Source organism: Herpailurus yagouaroundi, unplaced genomic scaffold, assembly GCF_014898765.1.
Source record: "Herpailurus yagouaroundi ecotype Mexico unplaced genomic scaffold, PumYag 166, whole genome shotgun sequence".
Taxonomy (NCBI): Eukaryota; Metazoa; Chordata; class Mammalia; order Carnivora; family Felidae; genus Herpailurus; species Herpailurus yagouaroundi.
The window spans coordinates 23,122,606-23,139,389 of record NW_024412407.1 but is presented as its reverse complement, the minus strand read 5'-3'; the positions used below and the strand labels follow the sequence as shown (position 1 = coordinate 23,139,389).

General features: G+C 35.6%; 1 protein-coding gene across 17 annotated transcripts in view; it reads right to left on the bottom strand.

The window, feature by feature from the left end:
- LMNTD1 (lamin tail domain containing 1) overlaps positions 1-16,784 on the bottom strand; it is a 525,504-nt gene that overhangs the window by 78,562 nt on the left and 430,158 nt on the right. For 14 of the 17 annotated variants that reach the window (XM_040488613.1, XM_040488614.1, XM_040488612.1 and 11 more), the window contains 4 exons: positions 14,754-14,940; positions 14,089-14,208; positions 12,189-12,403; positions 11,445-11,616 (listed from right to left, as the gene is read on the bottom strand). In XM_040488613.1, coding sequence (XP_040344547.1) covers positions 11,445-11,616; positions 12,189-12,403; positions 14,089-14,208; positions 14,754-14,940 — 694 coding nt within the window. Of the gene's footprint in view, positions 1-6,798; positions 6,962-11,444; positions 11,617-12,188; positions 12,404-14,088; positions 14,209-14,753; positions 14,941-16,784 lie in introns of all 17 variants that reach the window. The other 3 variants (XR_005794517.1, XR_005794518.1, XR_005794516.1) reach the window with 1 other exon arrangement.

Here is a 16,784-nt window from a genome sequence, read left to right as displayed (position 1 = left end):
ATTTCTAACTTGTATTTTTTCCTTTGTTATTATTATGGATTAGAAATATGTTCTTATAGGGAAGAAATACTTTGATCCCAGCACAGACAAGCCAGACCTATTGAACTGTAATGAGAACTTGCCTACAGTCCAACTAAAGTAAAACTCCATAAATGTGATCTTATGATATATAGAGCTTACGGTGGTGAGATTTTAAATGTTTAATTCTTGCATGTTATCTATGTTCTAGTTTCCTTTATTTTCTAACAGATTGGCTTTTATAGTGTGGTTCTGCCGTCTTCAGAAACAAAGGAATATTGTTGTTATTATTATTATTACTATAATAACATTGTCTGGAAGACAGTTGTAGCTGTAGAGTCTACAATTAAAATGAATCCCACTACAGGGTGCAATATGGATCACAGATGATAGGCAAAGGGTATCAGACAGCATGCAAATAAGGTACATTAAATCGCACACACCACACTGCCTGCTTAAAACAATGTCTATGGATACTATCTTCATACTAATTCCTGCCACTTAACTGAGCTACAGAAGAAGACTGACAGTGTTGTCCACATTCTGTGAGGTAATCTCAGCAAAAAGAATGCAAATTCTCTCTAGGCCTAGGAGAAACGGTGGCAACACAATGCAAACACATCTGCTTTGTCAAAGGTTAACCTTCCTAAGTGCACCTCCTTCATGGTGTCCTCATGCCTTGCCTCTGTGTGCTAATAGCTCCAAGGGCATACCACATTATATCAGAAATGTTTATTTTTTTCAAATTTTTATTGTGAAAAATTTGAAACAAAGAAAACATGAAAGCATAATACAACCAAATATGAATATCTGTCACACAGCTTCACTAGTTAATATTTTGCCACTTTGCATGATCTCTCTATGCTTATATCACAGAACCATTGAAAAATTAAGATCTTTGTATGAATCTAAGAACCAATATAACCACAACAAAAAGAACACAATTAATGACACAAGGGAAGAACAATGACTTGTCAATATCTAATATTAATTCTACATTTAAATGTACTTAATTGTCTTAATATCTTTTTAGATGTGACTTTTGTTTTCTTTTTAACAAGTAGCTTTTTAAGTGAAATTAAATGGTAGTGATGTGGTGTAGGCCATCTGGTTTAGACACAACTTAACAAGGGCTTAAACAAAATTATTTCTCTCTCATTTAGCCTGGAGATGTGCTGATCCAGGGCATTTAGTGTGGCTTTTCCATCCTAACATCAAACTCACAGCTTCATCTCTGACCTGAAAGATGGCAGCTGCAGCCCTTGTTATCACAGTACACAGGAGACACAGAGAAGTACAACTCCAAGGGCATAATCCAGATGTTGCATACATGGTTTCTGTTCACATTCCATTATGCAGAATATAGACACATGGTCCTATCTAACTGCAGCAGAGGCTGAGACAAATAGGCTTTATTCTTGGTGGCCATGTGTTGAGGTTTCCCTGGACTTGTGCATTGTGTATCTGAAGGAATGATGGTTTAGGGGCAGTAATTAGCCATCTCTGCCAGAGATATTCCTGGACATGACTAAGCTATGATGAACTATATTAAAATCAAATCCCTACACGCTGCAATATAATGATAGGCCTAGACTTATTTCAGATAAGACTATTTTTCTCCTACCTTAAATAAGCTTTCTTAACACTCATTTTGAGCTCATCGATCTATTTTTTAAGATTTCCTTTCTCTTTCCTTGTCAAGATATAAGATGTCAGTGCTCATTACTGTAACTAACTCTGCTTACTTCTCCTTTCTAATTTTCCTTTATTGTTGTCATCAAGTTTCTAAAAAAAAGTATTTTATCTAAGTATAACATACTTTTATTTAAGTATAATTAACATGCAGAAAAGTTCACAAGTCATAACTGCACAGCATGGTGAAAACAGTGATACATGTAAACACTATACAGATCAAGAAGTGGAGCATTGTTTGTATTCTAGAAGCAGTTTGTGTAGCCTCCAAGTACTACTCCTCTCCTCCCAGAGATAATTATTCTGATCTTTAACACCATGGTTTAATTTTGTATGTTTTTGAATTTTATATAAATGGAATCATACAACATGTATTCCTTTTTGTCTGGCATCTTTTGCTCAATATTATGTTTATTAAGTTCACTGATGTTATTTCATTGGCAGTAGTTCATCCACTTTCATTGTTTATGGGGTTGTATTAATAGATCATAATTTATCCATTATATTACTGATGAATAATTGGATTGCTTCTTAGTTTCTGACTGTTACAAATGCAGTTGTTATGGGGTGCCTGGGTGGCTCAGTCAGTTAAGCATCCGACTTCAGCTCAGGTCATGATCTCATGATTTGTGAGTTCGAGTCCCACGTCAGGCTCTGTGCTGACAGCTCAGAGCCTGGAGCCTGCTTCGGATTCCATGTCTCCCTCTCTCTCTCTCTCTGCCCTCCCCCACTCATGCTCTGTCTCTCTCTATCTCAAAAACAAATAAATATTACAATTTTGTTTAAAAAACAAATGCAGTTGCTATGATCGTTATTGTATTTTTTTTGTATACTTATGTATATATTTGTTAGGCATATAAAATTCCTGGGAATGGAATTGTTAGATTATAAAGTAATGGGATATTTGTATATCCAGATATATATTTTTTTGCCTTATTGCATCCAGACTTCTAGTGTAATGTTGAACAGAAACTGCCATAGAGAGAATTCTTGTCTATCTGGATCTCAAAGAGAAAACTTTCATATCTTCCCCATTAGTTATGGCAATTTGCTTTAGGATTCTTATATATAACATTTATCAGATTGAGAAAATTCTTTCTGGTCCTAATTTTCTAAGGTTCTTTCTTCCTGGGTGGGTATTTAATTTTATCAAATGCTTTTTCTATATCTTTGAGATGGCTATATAATTTTCCTCTTTATTCTGTTAAAATGATAAGGTTATGGGGCACCGGGGTGGCTTATCAGTTGGGCATCCAACTTCAGCTCAGGTCATGATCTTGTGGTTCGTGGGCTCAAGCCCCACATTGGGCTCTGTGCTTACAGCTCAGAGCCTGAGGTCTGCTTCACATTCTGTGTCTCCCTCTCTCTCTGCCCCTTTTCCACTTTCTCTCTGCTCCTTTTCCACTCATCTGTCTCTCTCTCAAAAATAAACATCAAATTTTTTTTTAATCTCTAAAATGTAAGGTGACTTGATTAATTTTCAAAGCTCAAACCAACCTTGCATTTCTGAAATAAACCCACTTTATTTGTGATGTATTATCCCCAAATAATCCATATATCAAAGAAGATATCACATTAGAAATTAGAATATATTTTGACTGAATGATAATGAAACTATGACATATGTCAGACCATAAACATGACATTATTATATAATTCTTTTAGTGTCTATCCTAGATTACAACTTGAATCCTTGATTTACTAAAGACTACTATAAATTATAATTTTTACAACTTACTGGACAAAACATGTAATTTAGAGTACTTTAATTCCATTTACTCCCCTCCCAAATTATGTATTATTGCTGTTGTTATAGATTAAATTGTGTCCCCCCAAAATATATGTTGAAGTCCTAACCCCAAGAACCTGTGTATGTGACCTTATTTGGAAATAGGGTCCTTGCAAATGTAGTTAAGTAAGATGAAGTCATACTAGATTAGGGGGGACCGTAACCCAATAACTGGTGCCCTCATAAGAAGAGAGAAATATGGACACAGATACTTAGGAGAGAAGGCCATTAAAAAGCCATCTACAAGCAATCTACAAGCCAAGGACCACCAAGGATTGCCAACTAAGAAGAGGGAAGGAAAGATAATCCTCCAGAGCCTTCAGAGAGCATAGCCTTTATGAACACTGTGATTTCAGACTTCTGGTCTCTAGAATTGTGAGAGAATATATTTCTGTTGTTTTAAGCCTCTAAGTTTGTGGTACTTTGTTACAGTAGCCCTAGAAAACTAATACAGTTGTCATGTATTTAAATTCTATATAAATTTTAACCCCTACAAGACAATTTGTATTGTTTTGTATACTGCATATTCATTTATGTTTATCCATCTTTGACTCTTTCCATTTTTCTTCATTTTGTCCTTCATCTCTGTACATCCTTGCTTTCTTCTTGAAGTACTTCTGTCAGTATTTCCTGACCTTGGATTTGCTGTCGATGAATTCTCTTAGTTTTGTTTACCTGAAAATGCCTTTATTTTACCTTCACTTTCTGAAGTATACTTTTGCTAGGTATAGAACTCTAGGTTAGTAGTTCTTTTAGTATATAACACATTGACAATATCATTCCATCATCTTCTAACTTCTGTTATTTCTGAAGTTTTATTATAATATACATTGGTGTTCCCTTTGGATTTGTGCTGCTTGGGATTTATTTTTCATGATTCTGTGACTTGGTGTCTTTCATCAATTTTTGACAATTTTTTTCATTATTTATTTATATATTACTTCTGCCCCAATCTTTCACTTCTTTTCCTGTGGAACTCAAATTACAACTTTATTAGACCTACGTTTTCCTAATCTCTTTTTATAATCTGGTTTGTTTTTCTTTCCTTTCATTTCTTCCCCCAATTCTTTCCTTTCTAGCTTTTGGAATATTTTCTACAACACAACATTTTCAGCATTGCTTCTAAAATTTTCTTTAAAACATATATCTAAATCTATGAGATGCTTGCTTAAAAACTTTCAGTGTCTCCATTTCTGTCTGTCCTTCAGAAAACATGTATTAAACAACTATTATGGGTCATGCACTAAGCTTAGTGCAGGGGACAAGGTAAGCAGTGTAAAAGTTATTTCTATCCTTTTAGAGTTTATAGTCCAGCGATAAAGAGAATTTATAGTAGAGTGCTATAAGGGCTTTGTATGATAGGGGAAGTATAGGATGCTAAGAGAATACATATAAGGAACATAAAACTAATTTGGTGGAGGCCAGAAGATGGGCTTTTTGGAGGTAATTACATATAAGTGGAAATGTTGAGAATGGAGAATATTTATCCAGGTGAAGAGAGGAGTGACAGAACTTGTGAAGGCCTAGGGGTAGTTATGGTATGCGGGAGGAACTGAAGGAACTTCAAGCTGGCTGAGACACAGAGTGCAAGATGAATGTTGAGATAGGCTGGGTCAGGCTACAAGATACTTATGTAATTTCATGAGTTTGAACTTCATCATGAGGATGTTGGGAGAGAAAATGAAAATATTTAAGCAGGAAAAGTGAAGAGGTTATTTAAGATAAATAAACAAGATTCTATGGTTAATTATAGGTGGGAGTTGAGAAAAAAAGGAATAGAGAAAGATTCTCAGGTCCTGGGGTTCTGAATGGCATTTGCTGAGATAAGGGGAAAAAGTGGATTGACAAACTTTAAGGGAGAGATGATGATGAGGTAAATTTTGTAAATGTTGGGAATGAGACACTCATGGGGCATCCAGGAGACTATAGGTAATTGGCCTCATGAATCGAGTTCAGAATAGAGGGCTGGGCTGAAGGTATAGATTTTTCCTACTCCATATCATTTCTGATATAGTTTTCAAAGTTCTTTCAAAAATAGGTATACCTATATGAGCCACTTGCTTATAAACCATCAGTGTCTCCTCCTAGCTATCTGATACAGTCCAAACTCTTTCACATAATGGTGTGCAAAGACTTTTATAGTCCCCACCAAACTTTCCAGACTAACATCTCAACATATATTTCAGTTGGATGCAATTTCTCACTGTTCTCTAGACACATAGAATTTATTTTTATCTCCATATGCTTTTAAAATATGCTATTTCTTTTATTCAGAATGCTTTGCCCACTTTCTTTTAAACTTGAATAGCTTCTATACATCTTTCAATATCATAGTTCAAATACTATCTCCTTTGAGTTGCCTTTTCAATTGCTTTCATGTCACTTTATAAACGTTTCTAAAACAATGTTTTTTGAACAGAGATCCTGTCCCATTTATTGGTAATGAAGTAAATTTAGAGGTCATGACAGGTACTTAAAAATGAAATAGGATACAGTAGGAAATACAAATAACTCAGAAAATTAAGTACTGCCTTTTGAAACTTTTGTGTCAGTTACACATGTACATGTGTATATGTATACTGAATAATGATGTAAACCATATTTCTTACTGTGGTTTATGGTCAAAAATATTTGTAAGTCACTACCTTACTATGTTTGTTGCTTTACTATTTGTTTTTCTTCCCAGAAAGAGAGTGCCTTATTTTTGTGTCTGTGGTGCTTAGCACTATGATTTATTATAGGCAATCAGCCATTTTTGAGTAAATTGTTTATGGTATGGGCTTTACCCAGATGTCAATATTCTCTCCCTCTTTCTTTTGTTCAGTGTCCCTTCAATTCTTCTATTAAGGTAAAGAAATAGTTTAATTTTGTTGATAACATGTCTTTAATACATATTCTTTGTAGAAGGAATGATGTATTCTAGGTTTGGAAGACACATTAGTAGCAACAGATAAGTTTTCTGAGCTTCCACAGTTCATAGCAGAAAAATTTCAGAATTTCAAGTTAGATTTGAGGTGAACAACAACACAATACAAGCACCACCACCAACACCAACACCCAAGTTCATGTATATTGCTTCAGGGAGAGGTGGAGGAGACAAGGACCACAGAAGGAACTACAGGGGGATTCTGCTTTATAAGTAATACTTATTTATTTTAAAACAGAAAATAGCTGATGCAGATATGACAACATATTAACATTTTCAGTTGAAGTAGGAAGAGGACTGTGTTGCAACTTTATATATTTTATACTATTAAAAAAATTTCAAAGAGGGGAAATTTTCTAGCTCTATCACTTACTTTTTTAGCTGTGAAATGGGAATATTAATGGGACTTATAATGAGATGAAAATTTATTATTTCAGTATCTGTCATCAGATTTCTCTTATGATAGGGTAGGATATCTTGACAGCCTTTTGAAAGAAGTTGTGGTGATCTCTGAAGGTATGGGAGGAACTGTGCTTCTAAAAGAGAAGATGAGAGTGATTATGGAAAGAGATTTGAAGTGAAGGGCCAGTGGATGCCCCCACACCCCTTGTAGGACAGGTGAAAGGACTTTTAAGGAGATTCTCTTCACAATTTTTGGCTTTTTTTTTCCTGGTAGGGGGCTTTGATGAAACCCTCTCTCATAACTCCATAGTTATCAGGAATACTTTCCTCATACAAGTGTGTGTGTGTGTGTGTGTGTGTGTGTGTGTGTGTGTGTGTGTGTATGTGTGTGTTCTACTTTGTTGTGAACATTCAGTGGGAGAGAATGAGTTTCATATCTTATTTAATCATTTAATAATCTGTTAATCCACTACGTTAACTGGACCTTCTGTGCATCTTGTGATTTCCATCCAGTTTCCATGCAGAACACTCCCCTATGTTTCTGCTAATTCCTATGGGAATAAATTCTCAGCAGACCAAATGATAAGTGGTAACTTTTGGCAAACATCCTGCTATTGCTTTAGAAACACTATTATCAAGAATAGAAACAAGCCAAAGATGGTCATGCTTACTGGAACTCTTCCATAATATACCAGAGAACCTAGTCAATTTAATAACATAAGAAAATAGTATAGGACTTCTGCAGAAGATAGCAGAGTAGGAGTATCCTAAGTTCACCATGTCCCATGGATACACCTAGATAACACTCACATCAGTGCAAATAACCAAGAAAACCACTTGAAGACTGGCAGAACAGACTCTCCACAGCTCAATGTAAAGAAGAGGCCATATCAAAGAGGGTAGGAAGGATGGAGACATGGTTGGGAGCCAAATGGAACCATGGGATTGTCCCAGGGAGGGAGGGATACCACCAGCATAGAGACAGGGAGAGGACCAGACCCCATACCAGGCATCTCAGGCACAGGGAACTCACATGGGGAGCCAAACGTTTGGCTTTGAAAATCACAGGTGCCTAACAATCAGTGGAATTTAAAAAATCAGTGACTCAGCTCTGGGAGAGCTGGGAGGATGGAGTCTCTGCTCTTTTAGGGACAGCACAGCAAACAGCCTTGCTAAGACATAGTATAGAAGCAGCAGTTTGAAAAATGCCTGAAATATAGAAGAAGATTTTATTTACTAATCTCAGAGTATGTGCTAGAGACGCAGGGATCTTTGGGTGACTACTCCAAGAACAAAAGACCTGGTGGGTGCCATTTCCCTCACCTGTCCCCCACCCTAGATATACAGACACCTGTGGGAACCAGTGCAGTGCCAACACACTCCACCTAGCTTACTAAAAGTATACCTCACTCTTTCACTGTTGGTAGGAATGCAAACTGGTGCAGTCACTCTGAAGAACAGTATGGAGGTTCCTCACAAAGTTAAAAATAGAACTACCCTATGATCCAGCAAGTGTACTATTAAGTATTTACCCAAAGGAGACAAAAATATTGATTCGAAGGGACACATGCACCCCAATGTTTACAGCAGCTTTATAAACAATAGCTAAATTATGGAAAGAGCCCCAGTGTCCATCAACTGATGAATGGATAAAGAAGATGTGCCACACACACACACACACACACACACACACACACACAGGAATATTAGCCATAAAAATAATAAAATCTTGCCTTTTGAAACGTGGTGGATGGAGCTACAGTGTATTATGCTAAGTGAAATAGTCCGAGAAAGACAAATACCATATGATTTCATTCTTATGTGGAATTTAAGAAACAAAACAGATGAACATAGGGGAAAATAAAGAGATGCAAACTGGAAAACAGACTCAACTTTAGAGAACAAATGAGGGGAAATGGGTGGGGGAATGGGTTAAATGGGTGATGGTTATTAAGGAGGGCACTTGGAATGAGCACTGGGTTTTGTAAGTAAGTGATGAATCACTAAATTCTACACCCAAAACTAATCTTACACTGAATGTGAACTATCTGGAATTTAAATAAAAACTTGAAAAAAAATAACTTATACAATTGAATACCAAAGAAACAAATAACCCAACTGAAAAATGGAGAGAGGACATGAATATACATTTCTCCAAAGAAGATATATAGATACCCAACAGATACATGAAAAGATACTCCACATCACTAATTATCAGGGAAATGCAAATGAAAACCACAATGAAATATCACCTCACACTTGTCAGAATGGCTAAAATAAAAAAAGACAAGAAATAACAAGCATTGGTGAGGATGTGGAGAAAAAGGAACCCTTGTGCACTGTTGGAAGGAATGCAAATTGGTGCAGCCACTGTGAAAAATAGTATAGAATTTCCTCAAAAAATTGAAAATAGAATTACCATATGATCACCATAGTGAAAATACTACTGGATATTTAACCAAAGAGAACAAAAACACTAATTCAAAAAGATATGCGCCCTTATGTCTATTGTAGCATTATTTAAAATAGCCAAGATTTAGAAGCAACCCAAGGGTCCATGTATAGGTGAATAAATAAAGAAGAAATGGTATATATATATATACAATGGAATATGACTCAGCCTTAAAAATGAATAAAATCTGAGAGAATTTGGAGAAACATTTGGAGAAACAACATGGATGGATCTATAGGGTATAATGCTAAGTGAAATAAGTCAGTCAGTGAAAGACAAATACCATATTATTTCACTCAGATGTGGAATTTAAGAAACAAAACATGTGAACAAGGAATAAAAGAGACAGAAAGATTCTTTTAAAAGAAGATTTAGATCTTTTTAGATCTTTTAGATCTAAATTCTTATAGATCTTTTAAAATATTCTTTTTTAAAAAATTATTAGAATGCCAGTGTAGTTAACATACAGTGTTAATTAATTTCAGTTCAATATATTACTCAGTGCTCATCAAGGTAAGAGTATTCTTAATCCCCTTCACCTATTTCACCCATCTCCCTGCCCACCTTTCCTCTGGTAACCATCTGTTTGTTTTCTATAGTTAAGAGTCTATGTTTTGGTTTGCCTGTTTTCTTCTCCTTGTCCATTTGTTTTGTTCCTTTTTCTCCACATCTTCAAAACACTTGTTTCTTGAGTTTTTAAGTTTAGTCCTTCTGCCAAGTGTGAGGTGATATCTCATTGTGGTTTTGATTTGCATAACCCTGATGATGGATGATATGGAGTATCTTTTCACGTTGGCCATCTGTATGTATGTCTTCTTTGGAGTAACGTCTGTTCATGAACATACTCTTGAATATACAGAACAAACTGGTGGTCGCCAGAGAGGAGGTGGGTGGGGGGATGGATGAAATATGTGAAGGGGATTATGAGTACAGTAATCGTGATGGGCACTGAGTGATGCACAGAGATTTAAATAATAATCTTGTACACTTGAAATACAATAAAATTTATGTTAATTATAGTTGAATAAAAAGATTAAAGAAAGAAAATTTGAAGCCAAATTTCTTTGAGAAACAAGTTGTCTAGAATGGGTAAAATAGTGTCTACTATCATTATTTGGAGAAAAACATAATTCGTGTTCTTCTTATGAATCTCAAATCTAAGTTGTAATGCATTAAAAGTGTGTGTCTGTGTGTATTATACATAAAAATTATATGTATAAATTATTGCTAAAGAGCTCTTTAAATTTCCAAATCTCTTACTTGATGGATGAAGAAAGTCAAGCACAAAGATGTAGGGTATTAATTTTATGAAATTGAATATATTCAGGAATTTACATAATTTTTATCATTCCACTTCTAAAAGTTACTCTTTTGGGGGTACTACTTCCAATTATGTGTTAGTATACTCACACAGTGGTTTTCATACTATGGTATAGAATTCTATGATTCCAGAAAGGTACCTCAAAGATCACAGGGAAGGAGAGAAGAAGCCAGGGAAGATGGGAGGGAAGAAGGGTATAGTGGGCAGTGGGAATTGCTACCTTTTCTTCAATTTGGACAGGTTTCCTTGTAACATTTTATATATTGAGTCTGCCCAATATTTCATTTAAAAAAGCATCCCTCTACTAATTAAAAATTTGCAAATCATTATAGCAAATCATTATTCAATAGATATTGAGAACAGTAGAAGACACTGTGCTAAAGCAAATGTAAGTGAATGATTTATGATACTTGCTTTAGGAGCCATCTACACTTGAAGAAATGAATAGTATTTATTTATTTATTTATTTATTTATTTATTTATTTATTTATGTTTAAGTTTGTTTATTTTGAGAGAGAAACAGAGAGAGTGAGTGGGGAATGGGCAGAGAGAGAGAGTGAGCGAGAGAGAATCCCAACCAGGCTCCATGCTGTCACTGTGGAGCCCTATGTAGGTCTCAAATCCACAAACCATGAGATCATGACCTGATATAAAACCTAGAGTCAGATGCTCAGCTGAGTGAGCCACCCAAATGCCCCAAATAGTTTTTAGTACTTAGTGAATTTTATCACTTAACCCCTTTCACCAGGTCTCCTTCCCTCCTTCTCTCTCCTCCTTCCTCCTCTCTCTTCCTCCTCCCACCCACATCTCTTAACTCTTCAGTGGAATAAGTACTTTGCCTTACCTGGGCTGGATCAGACCCAGATGACTGAGGCCTAGGCTGTCTATCTAAGCTGCTTCCAGCCATGCTGGTATTGTGAGGTTCAATCAGAGGACAGTAGGGATGTGCAGGGACATTGGGACTGTGGCACCAAGGACTGCTATTAGGAAAAAGGGTTGGTGGGTTTTCTTTTTCTCTGTAAAAAAAAAAATTAAGTCCAAAGTGAACCAAAAAGGGATCATCATAGTTCATTATCAATGAACCTCAATTAAAGTGAAAGCATGTTTCAAGACCATGTTTTAAGACCATGTGGGCAGTGCTTTTATCACATCAGAAGTATTTGCCCCCCCATGTGTAACAAATTCTTCACGTTAAGCCACAAGGCAACTTTTGATCCAAGATGAAATTCCTAGATGATTCACTATTCCCTCCACCGAAGCACTGCTAAAGACATGGTGATAACTTCATCTCTTCACCTCTCCACAGCCTTGCCTCTAACAGCATTGCCACTAAGAAGTGAAATGGCCAGAGGGGTCTCGATATTGCCTAGCGGAAGTCACCAGCCTTTACTGTCCCATGACTATAACCCTGCTTTCTCTGTGTTTTTCACAAAACACAAATAGTATTATGGTTTTTATCATTCTATTTGAAATAGGATTTTTTTTTGTCATTATTGATTTACCTATTCATCATGTCTCTACTTGTCACTCAGTCCTTCCTACTTGTTCAGTTAAAAAAATTTTTTTTAAAAATCCAAACAACTTTTACCTTTTAAGAAAAACTCTAACTTGTTCCATCTGATTTTTTGAGGTATCCTTATTAGACTTGTCTTGTTTTTCTTTAGTTGTAGATATAGCTGTTGGCCAATGAAATATGTGTCTTCGAGACGTTGGACTTACTATTGAGCATCTGTCAAATTCAATGTCAGTCTCTAATTTCTCCCACACTTGTTTCCAGTGAATAGGAGTGTACCAGGCGACAGCCTAACAAAAATGATTCATTAATGTCAACTACCGATGGAGTTGGATAGATTTTTTTTAAATGTCATAGGCTTATTGCAGTAAAATTTCAAAGTCAAACAATTTGATGCCACTCACTTACTATGGGTGAATTAATAAAACACACAGTGAGGATGTAATAAGACATCCTGGCCTTAGTTTCCAATTCTAAAACTTACAAACTGCATAACCTCAGACAGATTAGTTGCTTATTATCTTGGACTGTGTCCTCATATGTGAAATGGGGAGGATGGTGGTAGGGAATTGTTATATGAGGGTGTTGTGAGGTTCAGTTAAGCTACTAAATTTCATTAACTATAAAGAACTGTGCAAAAAGCAGTTGTAAGTAGTTGTGTAGTTCAAATCAGAGTAAAAGGAGCAGTGTAAGTACAAAGACTAATTTCATTTCAGGGAAGGACAATTTACTCAAATAGGCATTCCAGGAGCTCAGAGATCTGGTCTCTCGTTCAACACTCAGTGTCTGGGAACAGTGTGCACACAAAGTAGAAACCCCAAATGTGTTTGCAGAACAAATAAATGGGTGGATAAATGTGATGAAAAATCTGAAACAGAAATGCCTTAATCATAATCTGCCAATGATTTTTTACAAGGCTGAGTAAATAACTTAGATTATATCACCTATTTTTCCCATCAATGAGAATCATTAGAAGTATTACAAAATTCAGTTTTAGCCCGCTGAAAGATCTAAAGGTAAGTGAGTAAATGCTTCAAAATTACAGCTAATGAGTGGTCTCCCTATCTAACAACTGCTGTTATTACAGAAAGACGTTAAATGGCTCTTAATAAATTAGCAAGTCTACTCAAAAGAGAGAATACAATCTAAGAATGAGGTATAATGTAGCAAGAAAGACAATCAAAGGGATAGATTCCAATTAACATATTATCTGGATTAGTAGTTATATGACATAGTAAGTTAGACTGGGAGTAAGAAAAAAAAGATTTTTTAAGAAAAATTAAAATAATGTTTTTGCAAAAAGATTAACTTTTTTGTTGTAAACAAAGATAGCTTTCAACTTTATTAGTGTGTTTTTGGGCATATACTTAACGCTACTATTATGCTAAGGAAAAGGTAGAGTGAAAATATAAAATTGTCAAATACTGGGAATAAGTTACCTAAAATTATTACTAATACACTTAATTTATGGTGAAGTTGATTTAAAGTATAGTTGTTACAAATTAGACTATAGATTCTTTCATTAGAATATTAATATCTTAAGAGCAGATATCATATCCTACTCTATGTTATATTCTCAGCACTTATTACAGCCATTGGAATGGACAATAATCTCAACAAATAATTGAGAAATGAATAAATGAATAGAAAAGGTCTCTATGTAGTACTTTCCTTTCTTATTCCACTCTTTGGGCTAAATATCATAAATAAAATCCATCCCTGATTCTAAAATTTGAAGTAACTTCTTATAAATATGGGCTATGAAAATTATTTCTGCCAACTTGTAAGTAGCTCTTTGGCATTTTGGCCCTGGGAAGAGGATGCTGTTGATTTGCCTGACATGTTACTGCAGTTAGTGATGGTTCTATCTGAGCTCTTAAGGATGGAAAATAATTGAGTCAGCTAAGAGGAGAAGGGGAACCTAAGGAGAGCTATGCATTCTTTTAAAAGCTATTGTTGAGAATCAGACACTGACTTCACCATTAGGTTTGCACAGAATTGTTGTACAATCTGGGCTTGTTTTAAACATTTTTTGTTCTCTCCAAAGAAAATCTGATGGTGGCTGATGCTTTGCTTCAGATGCAGCTGCCCATACCTATAAGAAAAATGGTTTGTTAATGACAAATGCCATTGCAGCTTCACATAGTTTCGTATATGTCAGGGGGTCATTGAAACGTGTCATTTTGAACAATGAGGTTTTAAAATATGACTGCATAATATATAATATCAGCTGTGTAAACCAAGATACTGTACATGACTTAAAGGAAAGCACAAAAAAGAAAGGAAACCTTCCAGCATCAACTAATTACCTGTTCTCTAAGCAAACAATCTCTTTGCTTTTAAGGATTATGTTTGCTTAGTTTTGGGAACCTAAGTATTTCATTTTAATAGTGAAATCATAAAAACAAAAGGTATTGTACACCAAATTGAAGAAAGCAATGGAAATTGAATTACGGGTGTTAATTTACATCTAGGGATGGACAAAGTGGCACAAATAACCAACAACAACGAGAAACCACATTTTACGTAGAGATCAAATGATGAAGAAACAACTGGTGCTGAGCCAGTCTGGCTGGGTAGATGAGTTTTTCCTGTACAATTCTAGTTCAGAGCATCACAGCATTTATATCTGGCACTCACTGTTACTGTGCGATTGGCCTGCATTATGATATTTGGAAGGAAGCGGTACAAAGAGACTGTTTGTCCATTCACATTTTGCTGGAGAATATGACCTCCAATCTCCAGTTCTTTGTCAAGGGAAGAGTTAATGAGCTTCACGAATAAACCCTTGACATTTACTTCAGCTATTTTAATGTCTCCAAGAGCACTGAAAAAATAAAACACAAAGATTATAAGGCGACTTTAGAGAAACGTGTCTTTAGCTCATTTTAAGGACTGAATAATATGCTTTGAAAGTACAACTTTCAAATAGCTGTATAGTCTGTTGGACACAGTCTATGTAGAAATAGTGTATTTTATAACCTAAGACAAATGGCTTGATCTCTTGGTTCTGCTTGTTTATCTACGCAACAAAATTCTTTCACATAAATTAAAGAAAAGTTAGAAAGCACTTTAGGTGGCAAGGTATAAATGCCATAGGAAGATGTGTTTATCATTATTTACATTCCTTCTGTTCATCATAAAAGCACTGAGACATGAAACTACCATCTAAATGAAGAGGAAAGTTAAACCATTCAGATTATTTCGGATAAAGTTACTGTGAAGGTGAATAGCAACTACATGCTTAAAAAGAATGATTGAAACTTAAAATATTATACAAATATAAAATGTTAATTTTTCCCTGCAACATGTTGAAAGCCTAGTGTGTACCAGGGACCAGGCTAAACATCTGTATGTTAGCATTTCTTAGAGTGTGGGTCACATGAAATCCCATTTGTGGGTTATAGCCATCATTTTAAAAGTGAAATGCCAGTAATAATAACCAATAATTATTATGTGCTGGGTACTTTGTAAAGATTGTATCTATAACTGCAATTTCATATCCACAATTCCAAAATCCAAAAAATCCTAAAAAAACCCCAAAGCTTAAAAAAAATACATTTGATATTGTGATGAGCACTGGGCATTGTATGAAAGTGATGAATCACTAAATTCTATACCTGAAACTAATACTGCACTGTATGTCCATTAGTTGGAATTTAAATAAAAACTTGACAAAAATATACATTTGAAGAAAAATCTGACCTGAATTCTTTCGGTGGCAAAATCTGACCTGAAACTCTTGGGAGGTTATTAAGAGTCTTCATTTGTGGTTTGTGTGAATATTAATTATGTTTGGCTGTAGAAAGATTAATGTTTGATTTTGGATACTTTTCTAAGCCCTGATGGGATGTTATGTAATATGTGTTCTGGTCATCATATTACTTTCCTCAAATTCCCCAAATTCAGAATTTTGAAACACATTAAGTCCCCAGATATTTTGGGAAAGGCATTGTGAACTTTCAGATATTCATTTAATCCTCACAATAAGGCTACCCATTTCTTATTGAAGGTCATGGTAAACAATCTGAGGAACACTAATATTTCATGTAATTCTTCCAACAAGTACCAGTGAGACAAGTACTATTTAGTCCCATTTTACAGACAAGGACATTTTACAGACACGTTTCTTTTTTATTTAAAAAAAATTTTTTTTTCAACGTTTTTATTTATTTTTGGGACAGAGACAGAGCATGAACGGGGGAGGGGCAGAGAGAGAGGGAGACACAGAATGGGAAGCAGGCTCCAGGCTCTGAGCCATCAGCCCAGAGCCTGACGCGGGGCTCGAACTCACGGACCGCGAGATCGTGACCTGGCTGAAGTCGGACGCTTAACTGACTGCGCCACCCAGGCGCCCCTACAGACATGTTTCGAGAGAGATTGCCGTGTCCAAGAGTACCCAATAAATGTTAGCATTAGCTCTTCTGTCTCACTCAACTAATGCATTCTCAAAAAGGTTTGATGCAAACATTCAAATTGTTTAAAGTCTATATAGCCTGGTGGTTGAGTACTGCTAGAAAACACACACACACACACACACACACACACAAATTACTGCCACAGAATAAATTGGTCTTCAACCACAGGTGGGCCCTTAATGACTCCCTTAGTAACTGGCAGCAAGGTGTGTGTGTGTGTGTGTGTGTGTGTGTGTGTGTGTGTGTGTGTGTG